Source organism: Podarcis muralis, chromosome 10 (assembly GCF_964188315.1).
Source record: "Podarcis muralis chromosome 10, rPodMur119.hap1.1, whole genome shotgun sequence".
Lineage (NCBI taxonomy): Eukaryota > Metazoa > Chordata > Lepidosauria > Squamata > Lacertidae > Podarcis > Podarcis muralis.
In genome coordinates this window covers 22,936,933-22,953,903 of record NC_135664.1, presented here as the reverse complement: position 1 = coordinate 22,953,903, position 16,971 = coordinate 22,936,933, and the positions used below count along the sequence as shown (strand labels likewise).

At 40.4% G+C, this 16,971-nt stretch overlaps 1 protein-coding gene across 1 annotated transcript in view; it reads left to right on the top strand.

Moving 5' to 3' along the window:
* The window catches only part of CFTR (CF transmembrane conductance regulator), a 92,149-nt gene that overhangs the window by 4,120 nt on the left and 71,058 nt on the right, over positions 1–16,971 (top strand). The window contains exons 2-3 of the mRNA XM_028746566.2: positions 10,164–10,274; positions 13,305–13,413. Coding sequence (XP_028602399.2) covers positions 10,164–10,274; positions 13,305–13,413 — 220 coding nt within the window. The remainder of the gene's footprint in view (positions 1–10,163; positions 10,275–13,304; positions 13,414–16,971) is intronic.

Below are 16,971 nucleotides of genomic sequence, written 5' to 3'. Positions count from 1 at the left end.
TTTGCCCATCACTGATGAGTTGTGAGTTTGGACTGGATACAATTAACCTGATGTATGATAGGCCAAGTCTGTGTAAAGCTCTGGCTATAGAACAGAGCTGTGAATTGGAGTGTGTCCTTCTATACAGTATTCCAAATCCCTGTATTGGGAATATCTAGATTTGTAAAGGCAAAATAGCAGGAGAGCCCTTTGACTCCAAATTGCTATTTGCAGGAGCTTTCCCCAACTTCTTGTATAATTTGTACTCAAATTAAAAGTTAAAGAAAACAACTCATTTAAAACTGTATTAAGAGTCACTATACTATTGGTAATTCACAAATTGATAAGCATTCATTGTAAATTAATTTGCTCTTGTATTCAAAGCATCACATAGCATTGTAACATTACTAGTTCTACCTTTTCACTGCTTTTGTCACTCATATCCCAGCTCTGCCATACTATCATCAGTATTTTACTGATACCGAGACCTTTGACTGATACCAAGAACCTTTTTTTGGTGGGGGTGGGGAGGGAGATCTACTCTTGAATCAAATCCAACGGGCTTCGTTTCTGGGAGAAGAAGAATCAGTAATCTTACAGTAATCTTAAATAAAACATTGATTATTAGTTTCCTGCTATTCACAATTATTCATGTTACTGCAGTAGAACTCTTAACTGGAATGAACATGCCAAGGTTTGGTATGTTGGATCAAAAGAATTAATGAAAAGATAGTTTCTGCAATTAATATTACTATTAGGAACTTGACAGTTTCAGAGGAACAACAAACAGAGGAACAACAAACTACAAAAAAGAAAACTCTTGCTCAAGATAGTTACCACATCTTAACACACCCTGAACTGGCTTTAGTCAGATAAAGCAACAAAGAGGGATGAGATTGATGTTTTGCTTGGTGACAGTTATGTGCATTTGCCTGATGACTGGTAACACATATGTGAAACTTCAGGCTTCAACTGCAGTGGCTCACCTTTTGAATAAAGTAGTGTGAAAGAAAATGCTATTTTTTTAAAAAAGCAATTACAGCAGTTCCTGCTTAGATGTTCTTCCTGTCCTATGACCAATGCAGACTTGTTTTAATTGTGAAGGATTAGATTTGCAGAGTGCCAATCTCAATACAGTAAAACGTGCTGAAGCTCATTGAGGGACTGCTTGAAATAATTGTGCCAAAATTTCTAGGTAAGTTGCAAAGCTAAATATCTCTAGCAAGCAAGCAAGAATCCAGCGATACACATATTTGTCATCATTATGCTTTTCAGCTAGCTAATGGCAGTAAAATTCTTTGCTTACAGATCTGAAGACAGAATTCTTTGCTTATAAAGTACACAAGCATAAACATAATTTTCACGAAAGCCAAATGAGTCCTCTGATGTTCAACCACAAACTCTATTGTCTATCATTATTTGCCATTATTGCTGAGTTTGATGGGGTTATAGTCCAACCACATCCGGACCACGCCAATATAATATAGGCAGTAGCTCCCCAAAGCCTCTGCTATCTGAAATCCTCTAACTAGAAATACCAGGGATTTTGAACCCAGGACCAATATACTTGCAAAGCATGTGTACCACCACAGAGTTACAGATCCTCATTTTTTTGTAACCAACAAGCAATATGAATTTTAAATATACATGCTCTGCTTGAAAACGATCAAGGATGCAAGCAAAATAAACAAATTTACTTTTAAAGCTACTTTAGCTCTGAAATGTAACTATGGATGTTAGAAATGTTTTATGTAGGTAATTAGATAAGCAGAGGTGTGGCATTCTACCAAAAGTGTTGTACCTTTCCTACAACACTTTAAATAATGATAACTACTTGGAGGTTAAAAGTCATTAAATGCTATGGAACTCTCATGTGTATGCCAGTTCTATGAATGTTTATGGGCTGCCATTCCTCTATCTTGTTTAGCATATTTTATGCAGAGAGATCAAGTAAATATTACAATATTTTGAAATATCCATTTCATTTAGCTTATGAAATCAGGGGTTCTTTCATGTTGGGTTCTTCATTACTACCTAGAAATAAGCATTTGTCTGAAGAGACTGAAATGCTAACATAGCAATATGTTTAGATTCTCTAGACCAGGCATCCCCAAACTCGGCCCTCCAGATGTTTTGGGACTACAACTCCCATCATCCCTAGCTAACAGAACCAGTTGTCAGAGATGATGGGAATTGTAGTTCCAAAACATCTGGAGGGCTGTGTTTGGGGGTGCCTGCTCTAGACACTAACCAAAATAACAATAACTATAAAAGATGTCTAGTCTTTTCTGCTGAATGACTCTTATTAAGATTAGGGTCCTTGTGTTTCAAACTGAACACTGAATATTGCTCCATGAAAACACATACCGGTAGTTATTTTTATTATTATAGCTAAAGATTTTCATTTTCGAATAACGCTTGAGAGCTGGCACAGCTTTGGAGAGAGAGAACCAAGAGATAACAAATGATGCATATTTGCATTTATTCTAGCATCTTTTCACTGGCCTATTACTCAAAGGTTTTGCCTTATGAGCACTTTGGTGTTAAATTTAATTACCACTATGAAACACAACATTGGTCTTGAGAATCTGAATGAGACTAGTGCTCAAGAAAGAGTGAGGGTGCTGGCAGTCACAATGCAGAGTAAGAGCGTCTGTTCTCCTAAACGGAAATAGTTATCTCGTGTATCCATTTCCTAGAATCTTACAGCTGGAACCAACCAAAATGCCATCTAGTTCAATCCGTCGCTGGCCACCCACCCAGAATCCTCTCCTGGAACATCCTGTTCCACTCCGGCCCATAATGTGCCACAAGCAGGGCTTTCAGGAAGCAGTAACAGACCATATAGTCTGCAGGTGACTTATGTAAATGAACAGCATTTTCCTTAATCCCTTGTCTGTGGCAGAGAAATATGGGACAATCACAATATGGTTTGTGAATAAGAAGCAGATTTCAGCAAAACACAAGAAAGGCAACATTCCAATAGTAAGAGCTGTTCAGCAGTTGAACAACCTGCCTCAGGAGCTAGTGGCCTCTCCTTTTCTGGAAGTTTAAGCAGAGGTTGGACGGCCATCTTTCAGGGATACTGTTTGCACTGAACTGACTGATTTTCATGACTGCCAAGGTCACTGCCTAAAGTTATATGGTGGTCTTCAACTAAATGCTTGTGCTAGTGCAATGATTAACACAAACACAACAGTATTTTACCCCTCTCTCTCCCCCCTGTCACTTCTCGCAGTTAGGGAACCGCCAGAAGGCCCTTGCAGCTGGATCTCTGTGTCCAGACTGAATGATGGGGGTGGAGATGCTCCTTCAGGTATACGGAGCCAAGGTCAGCACCAAAACCTTCTGCTGTGCTCAGAAATGTACTGGGAGACAGTGAAGATCTGTTAGGACCAGTGTTATATGGTCCTGGGGCCACTCCCAGTCAGCAGTCCAGATGCTGTATTCTGGATTGATTGTAGTTTCCAAGTCACCTTCAAAGGTAGCTCCATGTAGAGAGCACTGCAGTAGTCCAAGCAGGAGATAACCAGAGCATGTACCACTCTGGCGAGACAGTGCGCAGGCTCTGTGTGAGGTGCTTGTTGGCTCTCCTTACCTTGATAGGCAGGGAAGCATCACCACAGTAGCTTGAGGAAGGGCCAGAATTAGTGCTGACTAGTTTCCTTGCAGACAGATGTTTAAAAAGGTAAGAAGGGCAGAAAATGCTGTGCACGGAAGTAGAAAACCTTTCTCTTTCTCCCTCCCCCACTTCCAGTTTAGAGCACAGATTGTAGTTTCCTCAAAAAGTCCAAAGGTTGTTGCAATTACTCAGCATATCTCTGAAATTACCAGTGTGAGACACTGCCTAGGAACACCTTGCAGCATTTGCCAAGGATCAAGTTCCATAATCAAGATGGGCCACAATAATGTTCTTTCCATGCCAATTTCTATAGCAGACACCTTCATCTACCTGAAAAAGAGGGAAGCCGGAAGGCTGGCTATACTACCTGTCGGATGACTCATTATTCACATGCTGGAATAGTTCTCTGGCAGCTATTTATGTCAAGTATGTGAAGTTTCTTAGCAGTGATTATTGGAAGACTGGGCATTTAAATGTGGGGAGAGGGATCGTAGCTGCTGTGATGGGAGACTTGCAAAAGCCGTGATTAAACCCTATAGGAGCAGGAAAGATCTGCACATGAAATAAGTTTCCCTTTGCTGATGTAGAAGTATAATGCAGGAGGCTGAACAGACTTAAAATCAACAACTCCAAAGAGAGGAAATGCTTTTAAAGGGAGAGAGAGAGAAAAAACACCCTTGCAGCTATTAAACAAATCAAAGTAAAGTAAAGACAATATCCCATGTACGTGAGAGCCTTGTATCATTCTTGTGAGGTGTATTTTGTTACCAGGCATTGAAAAGAAGAGGTGGAACTTGTTTTCCTTCTTTTACCTATATAACACCCTTGTTCCCTGCTGAGCTCTCTTGAGTATGTGCCTGTAATAACATCCGTCATGACTGGCAAGACTATGACAGCTCTAAAGGCTCCTCCGGGAAAGGGTTCCTTTAAATGTCAGTCAGTAACACAGAAGCAAGTGCATTTTTTACTTGTTTAAAAATTAGATTTTCCCATGGTACAGGAGCAGAGAGCCTCTTGATATTATTGCATTTATATCCTCTCCATCCTTCACAAGGAGCCAAGGACTATCAAGTTATAAAAATTGGAAATTTATAAAATGATACTGAGCTGGTTTTGATCTATGTCACCAGCGCTCGCCATCAAATCTCCTTATTTAATTATGCTGCAAACTAGGTTTATAACTGACTTACACCATCACATTACAAAAAGCTCAAGGATGCTGAACATCTGGAGATCACTGTGCCTGAGGCTGTCAGGAGCCACTAGAGAACCTCCCGTACCACCAGGCTCTAAAGGTCCAGAGCTAAGGTCCTCACCAGCATCTTCTCCTGAGGATCCAAATTCCTCTCACAGTATCTCACTGGTCACCAGGCAGCAGGTTACGGAATGGAGGAGTGCCCATCTTCAGGCAAGAGGGTTGTCCTCTTAAAACCTCAAGTTCTTCAGAAGGGGGTGGATCCTACAAGAGGAAGTCTGAAGGAGTCTATAAGAGGTAGTCTGGAGACAGATATTGGAAAGGCCTCCTTCTGCTCTGGAAACTCTGTTGGAACAAGTTGTTCTCATGGAGCTATCCATGGTCCTGCAACCCCTGACCTGCCTTGCTGCTGGGCTTTGGCACCAGACCAGCATACAACAAACTGAGAGGGGAGTAAAGTGTTACAACTTGCTTGTAATGCTTAATGTTATATTGGATGGTTAATCTATGGCCCTTCAAATGTTGGATTCCAACTTCCATCAGTCCTGGACAGCTTCTGGTGATGAGGGATGATGTCTAGCAACATCTGCCATGACACAGGCTGCCCACACCTGATTTATATGGTGTTTTTCTGCATGTTTGGAAACAATTCATATTTGTTGTAGTATATCCCCAACCTCTGGAGCAGGAACAGATTAGTATGCCTGGGGTACTGGGAGGACAACCTTTTGCTTTGCTGTCTTTTGTGAAATATCCCTTTGCTATGATGTGTATAGAGTGCTGCAGGCTCAACATCAGGACCTGGCCAGTAGGTTGGAATCTATTGGTACATCTCTGGATGATTTGCAGTAGATTAATAAGGGTTTCTGACTTCCAATTATTTAACATTAGTAACAATGAAATGACTCACCTGTTAAATTAGACTGCTGAAATTAAGAAAGCTTGAGGTAACCAGGAAAATATTTGTGGGTTCAGCTCAATACTAATTCTAAAAAATAAATATCCTGGTGTTCAGCTGGTGCTAAGGGTACCATCTATAATGGATGCCCTTTGCCGTTAGTGTCCTAGAAAAATGTAATAGATCCTATAAACCTAAAGTCTGCTCTCATCCGCTATAAGTTGTTAGGGACTCAAGCAGATAAATTTCCTCTCTCTTAATCCATATCCTCTTCCCTCCAGATGTGGCTGGCAGCTTGAATATTCTGTGGTTCAATTGTCCTCATTCACAGACTTATTTGCTAGGCTCGTATCTGACCCCACCCCCAGTCAAAGTTTGTGAATAGTAAGAAAATCCAAAGACCTGCAAAATGGCACCTGACCTGGACCAGAAGTATAGAATTGGAAACATCTGTGAAAGTAACATTTACATCTAAAAGCCCAGCAATGTTAGAAACTCAGATTTATAAACTGGGTGTCAAATGGCTCCTTAAACCAGGGTTACAGTCGCTAAAACAGAATGCCTAGTTGCCATTTTGGGGCCAGTTGTATTTTCTAAATGACTTGCTGGTTCCTGAAATTCATTCGGATTGTGCAGATAAAATATAATGGCTAGAATTCTACAGGATGTGTTGCTGGTCTGCGAAAACAGTCAAGATCCAGGGATGCACCTCCAGATGGTGGAGATGTCAGGTGCCATTCTGGTACCTGGGCATCTTCACTTGGTCACAAGTGACCGATAGCCAGGTGAAAATGTGCCTGGCAAATTTCAGATGCTGAAGCCCAGATAGAATCTGTAACCAAACTACAAGCTACCAAATGACATAAACTTCAGGTGGCCCCTCAAAAGTCACTTCCATTGTGGAAGAAGGCATTTAGCCACAATTTGTAAGCATAAAATGTCATAAATATTCAGAAGTGGGAGACTGGTATCAGAAAACATAAGGCAGGTTCCTAAAAATGGGAAAACACAAGGTAATGAAAACACACTATGCTGGGGAAAATAAGGAAGCTACCCTGATGATGAAGAAGAGGCAGAGAAGATTATCTAAAAGGTGAATTATGAAATGGAAAAAGTGGACTCTTATGAGGAAACTGTATAGTTAAATTATCAACTTGTATACATAGAGATAACGGATATGTGGGAAGTCAGTGGAGATTATCTGTACAGGGACTGTATACAGAAGCATTCCAAATTGTTCAAATCATCAGTCCCTGGTCCATTTTGATCCCAAGGTGGAAGAAGAATGAATCTTTTCCTGTATGCAACAGGAGTGGCTCAGTTTCTGTCCAATGTTATTTCAGCAACAAACGGCTTATTTTGCTAGCGTGCAAATAACACAATTATGAGTTTTATATAGTAGCATGTTGCTGTACAAAAATAAAACTGGAAACCTGCTTCACTTTAATCAAGTAGAATTTGGCACAGAACGCCACCAGCTACTCCTGCCCAAACCAGTTGGGATATCGTAATGGGACAGTGCAGTGTGGGTGGATATTTTAGCGCAGAGCCTGCAGGTTACTTTGGCTTGCAGTTCTTCATCAGTCTGCATGTCCAAATGCACCCTTGGCTGAAAGGGCGCTGCACTTGATTCTTGAATGCCCTTTTGGGTTCCGCGCAGTACTTTCCCATCCTAGGTTGAAGCAAGAGCCGCTCAGCACATCAGTCATTCTGATTTCTTCTTCAAACTGGCACAATGCCTAGTTACATTCTAATGAAAAGGAAAACAAAAGTATAGGCAGTAACAACTCACCAGAGACTGTTTCCCCAAAATATACACGGTATGAAATAGGCAAACATGATTTATGACATTTCCAGCATGTTGTTGAAAGTTTATATGATTTTCAGTCACCAAACAATCATGGAGGCCCATGTCTTTAATTCGAAAGTCAAATATTTCTGCATGTTGCACTATTTGCAGAAACCTTTAATGCTTTCTTTTTAATTTAGCCGTTTTGTAAATGCCAAATGCTGCCAATGTAGTCTTTGATGTGAAACAAGAATTTGTTTCCATTTATGGAGAAGAGCCACACCCACACCATAATACATAATAAAACATCAAACATCAATTTGCTTTAAAGATGTTTGTTCTCATGAATTTATTCATTTATAACATTTCATACCTGTGGTGCATGGAACTCTAGTTCTGTGAGGGGTAAACTAAACTTCCAGGGATTTTTTTTTTGGGGGGGGTCCTAAGGTGATTTATAGGGACACGGGTGGCGCTGTGGGTTAAACCGCAGAGCCTAGGACTTGCTGATCAGAAGGTCAGCGGTTCGAATCCCCGCAACGGGGTGAGCTCCCGTTCCTCGGTCCCTGCTCCTGCCAACCTAGCAGTTCGAAAGCACATCAAAGTGCAAGTAGATAAATAGGTACCGCTCTGGCGGGAAGGTAAACGGCATTTCTGTGCGCTGCTCTGGTTCGTCAGAAGCAGCTTAGTCATGTTGGCCACATGACCCGGAAGCTGTACGCCGGCTCCCTTGGCCAATAAAGCGAGATGAGTGCCGCAACCCCAGAGTCGGCCACGACTGGACCTAATGGTCAGGGGTCCTGTCAGGGAACTGACATCGGAGCCAGAGGCGGAGGCAAGGCTCCCAAGCGATGCTGGAGAAGGGCCCAGCAGGGAGAGAGGCAGCTCATCAGCTGGGGAAGGAAATGAGCGTAACACCAGGGATAAAGGGGGGCAGATGGGAGAATCGGCGAGGGGGCTCCAGGACTCCTCGCCAGAGACCAGTGGGGAGAGCACGGGTCCTCCGCTACCCACACCCTCTCTGCGCAGAAGACTTCCACGCAGAGAGAGTAGGAGGAGACTTGGAGTCAAACAGCTTTTATGCTGGAAAAGGTTTAAGAAACGCCCACTGACGGATTCTGCTAGCGACTGAAACAGCCACAAAGTGAAGGGCTGTCCAGACAGAAAAGGCTTAACCAGGCACACTAGCCAGGAGTGGCGGCAACTTACGCACGAGCAACCCCTATAATCATTACAGGTCCCTTTACCTTTAAGGTGATTTATGGTGTGTACATTGAAAGTATACTTCTAGAAAACTAGATATAGAACTGTAGCCTGTATAACTTGGAACACATAAAATGTTGTTGAACTCTGATATTTCAAAGAACAGAAATTGCACAGCAAGCTTGAACGCAGAGAGAATATGTGCATTGTGAAAGTACTGGATATTTTTTCCCCATAGAGGTGGTTAAGATGACTATTTGGTGTCCGGTACTCAAATACTGTATGAATGAGCTGAAACTTACTGCATGTACTGTCTTTCTTCTGGAATATTTTTCTTCAAAGATCTATTATTAAAATTACCTATATTTACAGCGTACTTTTGGACCAATCTAAAATGTGTTCAGTAGCAACTGGGATGGTGATTTGAAAAGGATGGTTAGTAAAATGGCATAACTGGTGACATTGTACAAACTGCACTAATTCCCACACCAAACATTTAAAACGCATTTAAAGCACCTGGCTTCCCCCAAACAATCCTTCGAACTGTAGTTTCCCCCTCAGGGTTGGCATCCGTTTGTCTCAGGAGACAATAGAGGAGTATGTCTTTTGGGGGGTGAAGTTCCAGGCTCAGAAGGCTTGGGGCTGATCTACATTATGTTGGATTTTGGGTCAATCCCTGCAGCTCTTTACATTTTAGTTACTATCTTAAAAAGTGAGGCTTCTTATCCTTGTAGTTCCATCTATGCATGAAATGGAGCAAAGCCTGATCGTTACGTTTAAGATCTCTCCCTTTATGGTCTGCATTAACGTAGAGAAGTTTTAAAAGCTTCAGTTTCTAATTCTTCTGAAAAAGAGTATACCATGTTAAGGATACAACATAGTGTAGAATTTCTCTGGGTGTGTGAATGTACTTTGTGCCTTGTTTAATGGGAAATGAGCATAAACCCAAAGAACCATGCAACCGTTTTGACTACGGGAGAAGCAAGAACTCTTGGGGTGTTAATGCTGTTAACCTATCCATCGTAGGTTCAAGTAGTACATATGTGTAAATAAACCACATATCATAGAGACACCACAGTCTCCGCTGTCCCTCATTCCAAGGAAACAAAAACCTGAGTAAGCGCCTGAATCTTCTTGAATCTTTGGGGTGGCATGCAACACTATTGTATTATATATTATGCTTAATAATAAATTATGGCCAGCATCCAGATAATAGTTTTTGAGTGACCACAGCTTGTGCTTGTGCATATCCAGTTAGACTTTTACTTTTCATTGGTTGAAGAATAAACCCCACCATACCATGTCAAATTCTGTTTTTGAAAATCTCGGTTTCAAAAGTGGTTTGCCAAATGGCTTGAGAAAGCCTAAGGTCCCTTGGACACTTGGAACTAGGTGTTTGTGTGTGTGCTTTTTATTCCAGGTGTATGTGTTTTATATACCTCGATATTAATCTGAGAAAAACATTATTATCTATTAGGTGGACAAAACCGATTTTGAGAAAGGGTTACAGACAACGCCTGGAATTATCAGACATTTATCAAATCCCTGCCACAGATTCTGCAGATAACCTTTCTGAGAAATTGGAAAGGTAGGTATTAACATTATTCTAATTTTTTTATAAGGCAAACAATAGAATTTCATGTTTTGTTTTTATGTTCTGATAAATGAATGATAAAAGTACTTTAGCAGAAGATGTGTAGTAATCTTCTTTATCTAGCATTCTTTATCCAGGCTTTAGATCTGTCTAGTAATCCATACTAATTATATTAGTCCTTACTAATCTGGATATTAGGGACGTGGGTGGCGCTGTGGGTAAAAGCTTCAGCGCCTAGGGCTTGCCGATCGAAAGGTCGGCGGTTCGAATCCCCACGGCGGGGTGCGCTCCCGTTGCTCGGTCCCAGCGCCTGCCAACCTAGCAGTTCGAAAGCACCCCCGGGTGCAAGTAGATAAATAGGGACCGCTTTCTAGCGGGAAGGTAAACGGCGTTTCCGTGTGCGGCTCTGGCTAGCCAGAGCAGCAATGTCACGCTGGCCACGTGACCCGGAAGTGTCTCCGGACAGCGCTTGGCCCTTGGCCTCTTGAGTGAGATGGGCGCACAACCCCAGAGTCTGTCAAGACTGGCCCGTATGGGCAGGGGTACCTTTACCTTTACCTTAATCTGGATATTAGTTTATCATCCTATACATCATTGTGAAAAATTGCCTCATTGTTCTCTGTTAATTTCTCATGTTGTAGTAGAGTTCTTCAATGTTTAAGTGTTCAGTGTCTAGCTTGAAGATATTCATATCATGGAGATGATTTCTATGCAATTTCTCAAAATGATCTTCACACAAGCAAAAAAATTATTGTGGTGCACAAGATCTTGAAATCTAAACAGAATAAAAACATATGAAGCTGCCTTATACTAAATCGGGCCGGACTGCAACCAATATATTAAATTTCTTTCAAAAGAAAAGTTACCTCTGAAAACTCTTTAAGAACTTGTGCCAGTGGTGTTTGATTTAGAGTCCATCCGTTCTAGTCTTTATTCCCAGAAATTCATACCTGTTTGGGTATTAACTTTGGGCTCTTTTGTTGTATCAACCCAAAGTAAAGCTTTGCAAGGTACTGGAAATAAAGCTTGTTCCAATTAAAAACAAAGAGCAACTTTCCTGAGAGGCTCACACTTTAAGCCAATAGATTTATGCGGCTTCATAATGCTATATTGAAGTATTACTGTACTATAGATAAAGTAATACTATATGCAAGCCCCTCTTCAAAAAGGAGTTTCTGTGTAGCGGATAATTTCACACTATGATGCTTTCCAGCCAGAGTCACTCAAACATTTTCTTCCATTTCACCCCCCCCCCCCAATTCATCCTAGCAGCTGCTCTGGGCTGGTGTTACAACAAACACATTATTGAATCCATAATCTAAAATCTCTCCCTATGTTAAATGTTTCCAACACTCTAAATATAGACATAGAAGATCATTCTGCCCAACTGAAAACTATCACCGTCTCAAAATAATAGGACTTCTGTTGAAGTCTTAATAATCTTAGAATGATCTATAATACCATTTGCTTTTTGCATATTTCTCATTAGATTCCTACACTTGATAGATTCAAATAGAACTGTTTACAATGTCATTCAATAAAGATATGGGATGATAAGACTCCATTTCAGCATAATTAAAATGACACTGGCTTCATTTGGAGATTTTGTTTTGTTTCCCACACAGTAATTAAACAATCTGGTACCAAAGAATGGTCCCAGGTCTTCATATATTTTAGCTATCTGAAACTGGTACTTTTTTTTTAAGGGATTTAATTGGATTTACTAAATCCTGAGGAAAAATAGTCATTCTTCATTTTAGCTTATCTTCTAATGAAAGCTTAGGAACTTGCAAATTATTTAAATGATGTAAATGTAATCATTTAAATAATGTAAATTAAATTATTTAAGAAAGGGGAAAGCTCTTAGATTGAAGATATACAACCTGAGCATAGGGTGGGAGGGCTGATGTTAGGAGAAGTTGGAGTCAAGTCTCTCTATCCAGCTTCCATCATTAACAACAACAACAACAAAAGAGATATCATACACAGAGATACTTGGCTTTTGTTCTCCATCCTAGGAGGAGTCAGTGACAGCAGAAAGATGGCTGAGAGTAGTGACCAGTGGTGTCATGGTAGGATAAAGGAAGGAAGTATGGTTTCATAGGCCCAAGCAGGTCTGTGTAGGGTTTGTGTGGGAGTCTTGCTAGAGTAAAGTTATAAACTTCAACAGACAACAGCTGGTCCCTGGCAGTTTCCTCCTACCAACTTAAACAAGGCAGCTGCCCTGCCCTCTGCACAGACCTGGGTCCAAGGGTGTCCATGGTAGTGGAGGCAAAGGGGAATTACTTGGATGGAGTTATGGGAACAGATCCAGCAAGTATGGGAGTATTGGCACCTCAGGGCAGAGATAGATGGTTGAGTTGCGGCTGAGTTTTTGAGTGATGATTGAAGTTGGAACTGGGTTGTTGGATCTCAAATGTTTCCTTATACTGGACAAAACCTGGTACAGCTGTCCCATCCAAGGTTATTTATTTCAGTGAGATGATCTTCACTGTGCTCAAGTTTGTAGCCAAAGCTAAATCTTTTTTGGGCATTTCCTCTGAGTACTGGATAGTTAAATTATAGTATCAAAAAGTCTTTTCAGCAGCAGCTGACATGCTTTATATGCGGCACATTGAAAAAGTCGCAAAATAGAATACTTTAGAATAGTTTGTCTTTTTTTTTTTACTTCTGGAGACTGGAAGGGATTCAAAGCTTTTATTTGCCTATTATTTGTGTATCGGTCTTGAGGAGTACAACAGGTTTCTTTAAAACATACAACGTGACCTTTTTAATGAATTAACTCCCTGCAGAATGATGTATAGCTAGGTATTTAGATCTGCCAAATATGTGGCTGAACTACACTTGAACTTTTATTGAGCTATCAAGTAATTGAGGATCAGATCTTTGGGGTCTTTGCAAAGCCTTCATTTCATCAGTCACCTAGCTAAATCTCCTTGGATATACTTGAGTGAGCTGAACTATGCTAGAGTCACAGAGCTGTGTATTTGGTCACACAACTTAATGGTGTTTTCTCCCCACCAGAGAATGGGACAGAGAGCTGGCTTCAAAGAAAAAACCCAGACTCATCAATGCTCTTAGAAGATGTTTTTTCTGGAAATTTATGTTCTATGGAATAATACTATATTTAGGGGTAAGAATTTACCTTATTCCAGTTTGCTTGTTGGGTTGCAATCCTACATCATTTTACCCTGTGCCTGGGATGTTCTAAAGAGCAAGGAAATAATGCCTTCAGTTTCATTTTTTAAAATCCTACAGGAATCATGGTTGATTGAATTGGAGCCAATTTAAATAAAACACTGGAGCCTATATATTACCCTGTTAAAACATATCTCTGTGTTAGCATGCATTTCCTAAGTGACACACATTCTAAATAACACAAAAACAGCAGGAATGGAAAACGACATTAATAATAAATTTATTTATTTCACTAAAGAGGCCAAATCAGAAAGTTCTTTTTTAAAAAAAAAAATGTAAGAAATATAAAGCCACATTTAACATTCCTAAGCCAGTCAGAGAATTTTTTTTAAAAAAAGTAAATAATGGTAATTAAGGCAGAAGTGAGAACTTTATAGTCACTTCTACTTTATCAACACCCAAGATTAGCATAATTGCACACCATGGCCACTAGAGTATAATTTTAAGATTATGGGTGAGATCTAGTGATTCAGCGTTTTCACTGGTATGTCTGGTTATGCTCCCGGTCTTTACTCAAGGAAGAATTTTGCAATTCCTACCACCAGTGGAATGGAATATTAACACCAGTGCTGGGTTATCCAAAAGCTGAGAAATGTTTTTCGAAGAAAAATGACATTTGATATTTCAAAAAACATCAAAGTAATCATCATGGTAAAAATCAGAACTTTCCTAGACTTCCTTATAGACTCTCGAACCATTTTCCTGTTGCCTTTTTATTACTTATTCTCACCTAGACCAGGTAGTATTCTACTAACATAAAATAATGTGAGGGAATCAGATCTTGTCATGTGTTGCAGTCAAACCTATGATTTATTATTGATGTATCCTTCTGAGCTATATGCACATATACACACCATAGTTTTGTCTCATTTTTAGAAAATGGAATTTTATTTTATGAGTTAGCATCATTTTTATTTTGAATTACATATGTGGGGCCTCTAAAGGTCTTAATACCTGATTAACACTATCCCAGAACACAGAGTTACATTGTGCAATTACTTCTTATTGAAAACAGTGGGGTGCTATTCAACAGAATAGTTCTGCGATGCAAGAACCTCTGGTTGCAGAATGGAGCTTTTCATAATGCTCCTCTCCCTAAGGACCCTACTAAATATTTTCTGGGGTTTCCCCAGTCCAAGGAACAGATGGGGGGGGGGGGAGCAGGGGACACATTTGGAATAAGAGAGGGACGGGAAGTTCCATTGCATAAGCAAAAATTATTGTACTAGTGGAAGTACTTTGTTGGATTTTAAATAGGAGTTATCGTCTTTGGCTTGCACCTGTTATTTGACTATAAAAATCATTTGTTTCAATGAAATTATAGATAATAGTCTGTTTTGGGTCCTAAACGATCAGAATCAATACACCTTGGCAGAGACAGAAAACATGATCTTTCTCCCCCATCACATATAGGGAAAAGGTAGAGATCTAGGGCTTTGTTTCTGGACTGATAAAGAAACAGAGGAACTAGATTTCACTTTATTTATGCTTCTTTTCTGGAGTTACCTCTAGAGTAACAACTGCTCTAATACTGCAGAGGCCTTTGAACCAGAGATTTGGAAAGGTTCCAGATTTGAGAACGTCACAGTGCAGTTGTCAGTAGTTGCATACGAAGATTTCACATGTGTAAAATACTCTGCTATGAAATGTAATTTTAAATGGAGGGAAAAAATCCTATGTTGGGGCCATAAAAAGGTGATTGCAGTCATTATGTGTTTACTTGCGACACTGCTATTTGCTTAAGAAATCATGGTATATCAAATAAAACAAGGTGTGTGAATCAGCGTTATGCAACATGATACTCCAATACTATGCAGTGCTCATGACAAGCGTAAAAGAGGAAACTTAGTGCTGGAAACTGGTGTTTAATCCACCTCCCACCCCTGTTTTGCTCTGCTGAAATATGTGGAAGTTCCCCGTCATTCACTTCAGAAAGCGCAGGAAAGAAACATTTGGCCTCCCCACTCCTTTTAAAGTGTTCTTGCACCCTTTCTTTGGTCTGTTCATTCTTGCTGTTTTCCCTATGCCTTCCTTGTAATTTTTCACGCTGCACGCAACAGCTTGGGTAAAACATGTTTCCTAATTTGCTGTGGTTTCATTTCATCAGTTTTCTTGTAAAGACGTAACACATCAATGTCACTGTCTTCTGAATAGCATGATCTGTTGCATCAATAATGGGGCTATGTTTAAATGAGAAATGGGAAATCTTCTTCAACCTGGGGGTCACATTCTGGACCCTTCTGGACCATCGACCAAGGATCATCGACCAAGGATCAGATGGCATTGGTGGGTGGAGCCAAAGGCAAAAGTGGGCCATAAAGAGCTCTTTAGCTTCCATCTATACAAGCACGGGTGGCACTGTAGGTTAAACTACAGAGCCAAGGACTTGCCAATCAGAAGGTCGGCGGTTTGAATCCCCACGACAGGGTGAGCTCCCGTTGTTCGGTCCCTGCTCCTGCCAACCTAGCAGTTCGAAAGCACATCAAAGTGCAAGTAGATAAATAGGTACCGCTCCAGCGGGAAGGTAAACGGTGTTTCTGTGCGCTGCTCTGGTTCACCAGAAGCGGCTTAGTCATGCTGGCCACATGACCCGGAAGCTGTACGCCAGCTCCCTCGGCCAATAAAGCGAAATGAGCGCCGCAACCTCAGAGTCGGCCACGACTGGACCTAATGGTCCTTTACCTTTACCATTATGCAAGCAAAAAGTGGTATTGGATTTCAAGGACACATGGCAGCAAGGCTGGTGAGGGATATGGTTTAAATGAATGAAGAATACCAAGTATAACAGTTTTTGTAGGAGTGTGTGAAAACAGGCAATATGCATTTTATGTACAGACTCTGTACCTTCACAAATAATGCCTAAATACACTGGGTTAGAAACTTGCCTGACTGTAGCATCGCCATCTAACTTGCCTGCCTGCTCACATTCTCACACTATGGAGATTCTTCTTGCCAAAATATAAATTGAACAAGGAAGTTGTTGTACCTGTGGTTCTATATTGAATCATTCCCATGACACCCACTCACCCTTTAGGGTCAGCAAGCAAAGTAATATATTGCCAGTAGTCATTCCTTCTTTATTCCTGTAAGTGCTATAAATCACTTTGGTACAATAATCTGAAAACGTATTTGCTATCTCTATATGGTATATACACAACAAACATTAGCAAATAGTATCATTCCCACTGCTGCACAAATGGTATGATTTGTAAATACCAGACCACGACAGAAGTTTCTTGGATCTCAAGATATATGAAATACCTCTGTGATATTCTTGCCCTTGAATCTTACATACTCACATATAAAAACAGCTGTCATCATTATTTTTGGTGCTTGATCCTAGAATTATATGGACTCAAACACACCTGCTCAAGCCTCTTTTTAATTGTTCTTTTATAAATATTACTCTTTGTATACTAAAAACACTGCTGTGTTGGTCCAACACAAGTCTGTTGTGTATCTTTTTTGGTAAAATTATATGTGATCATGTAAA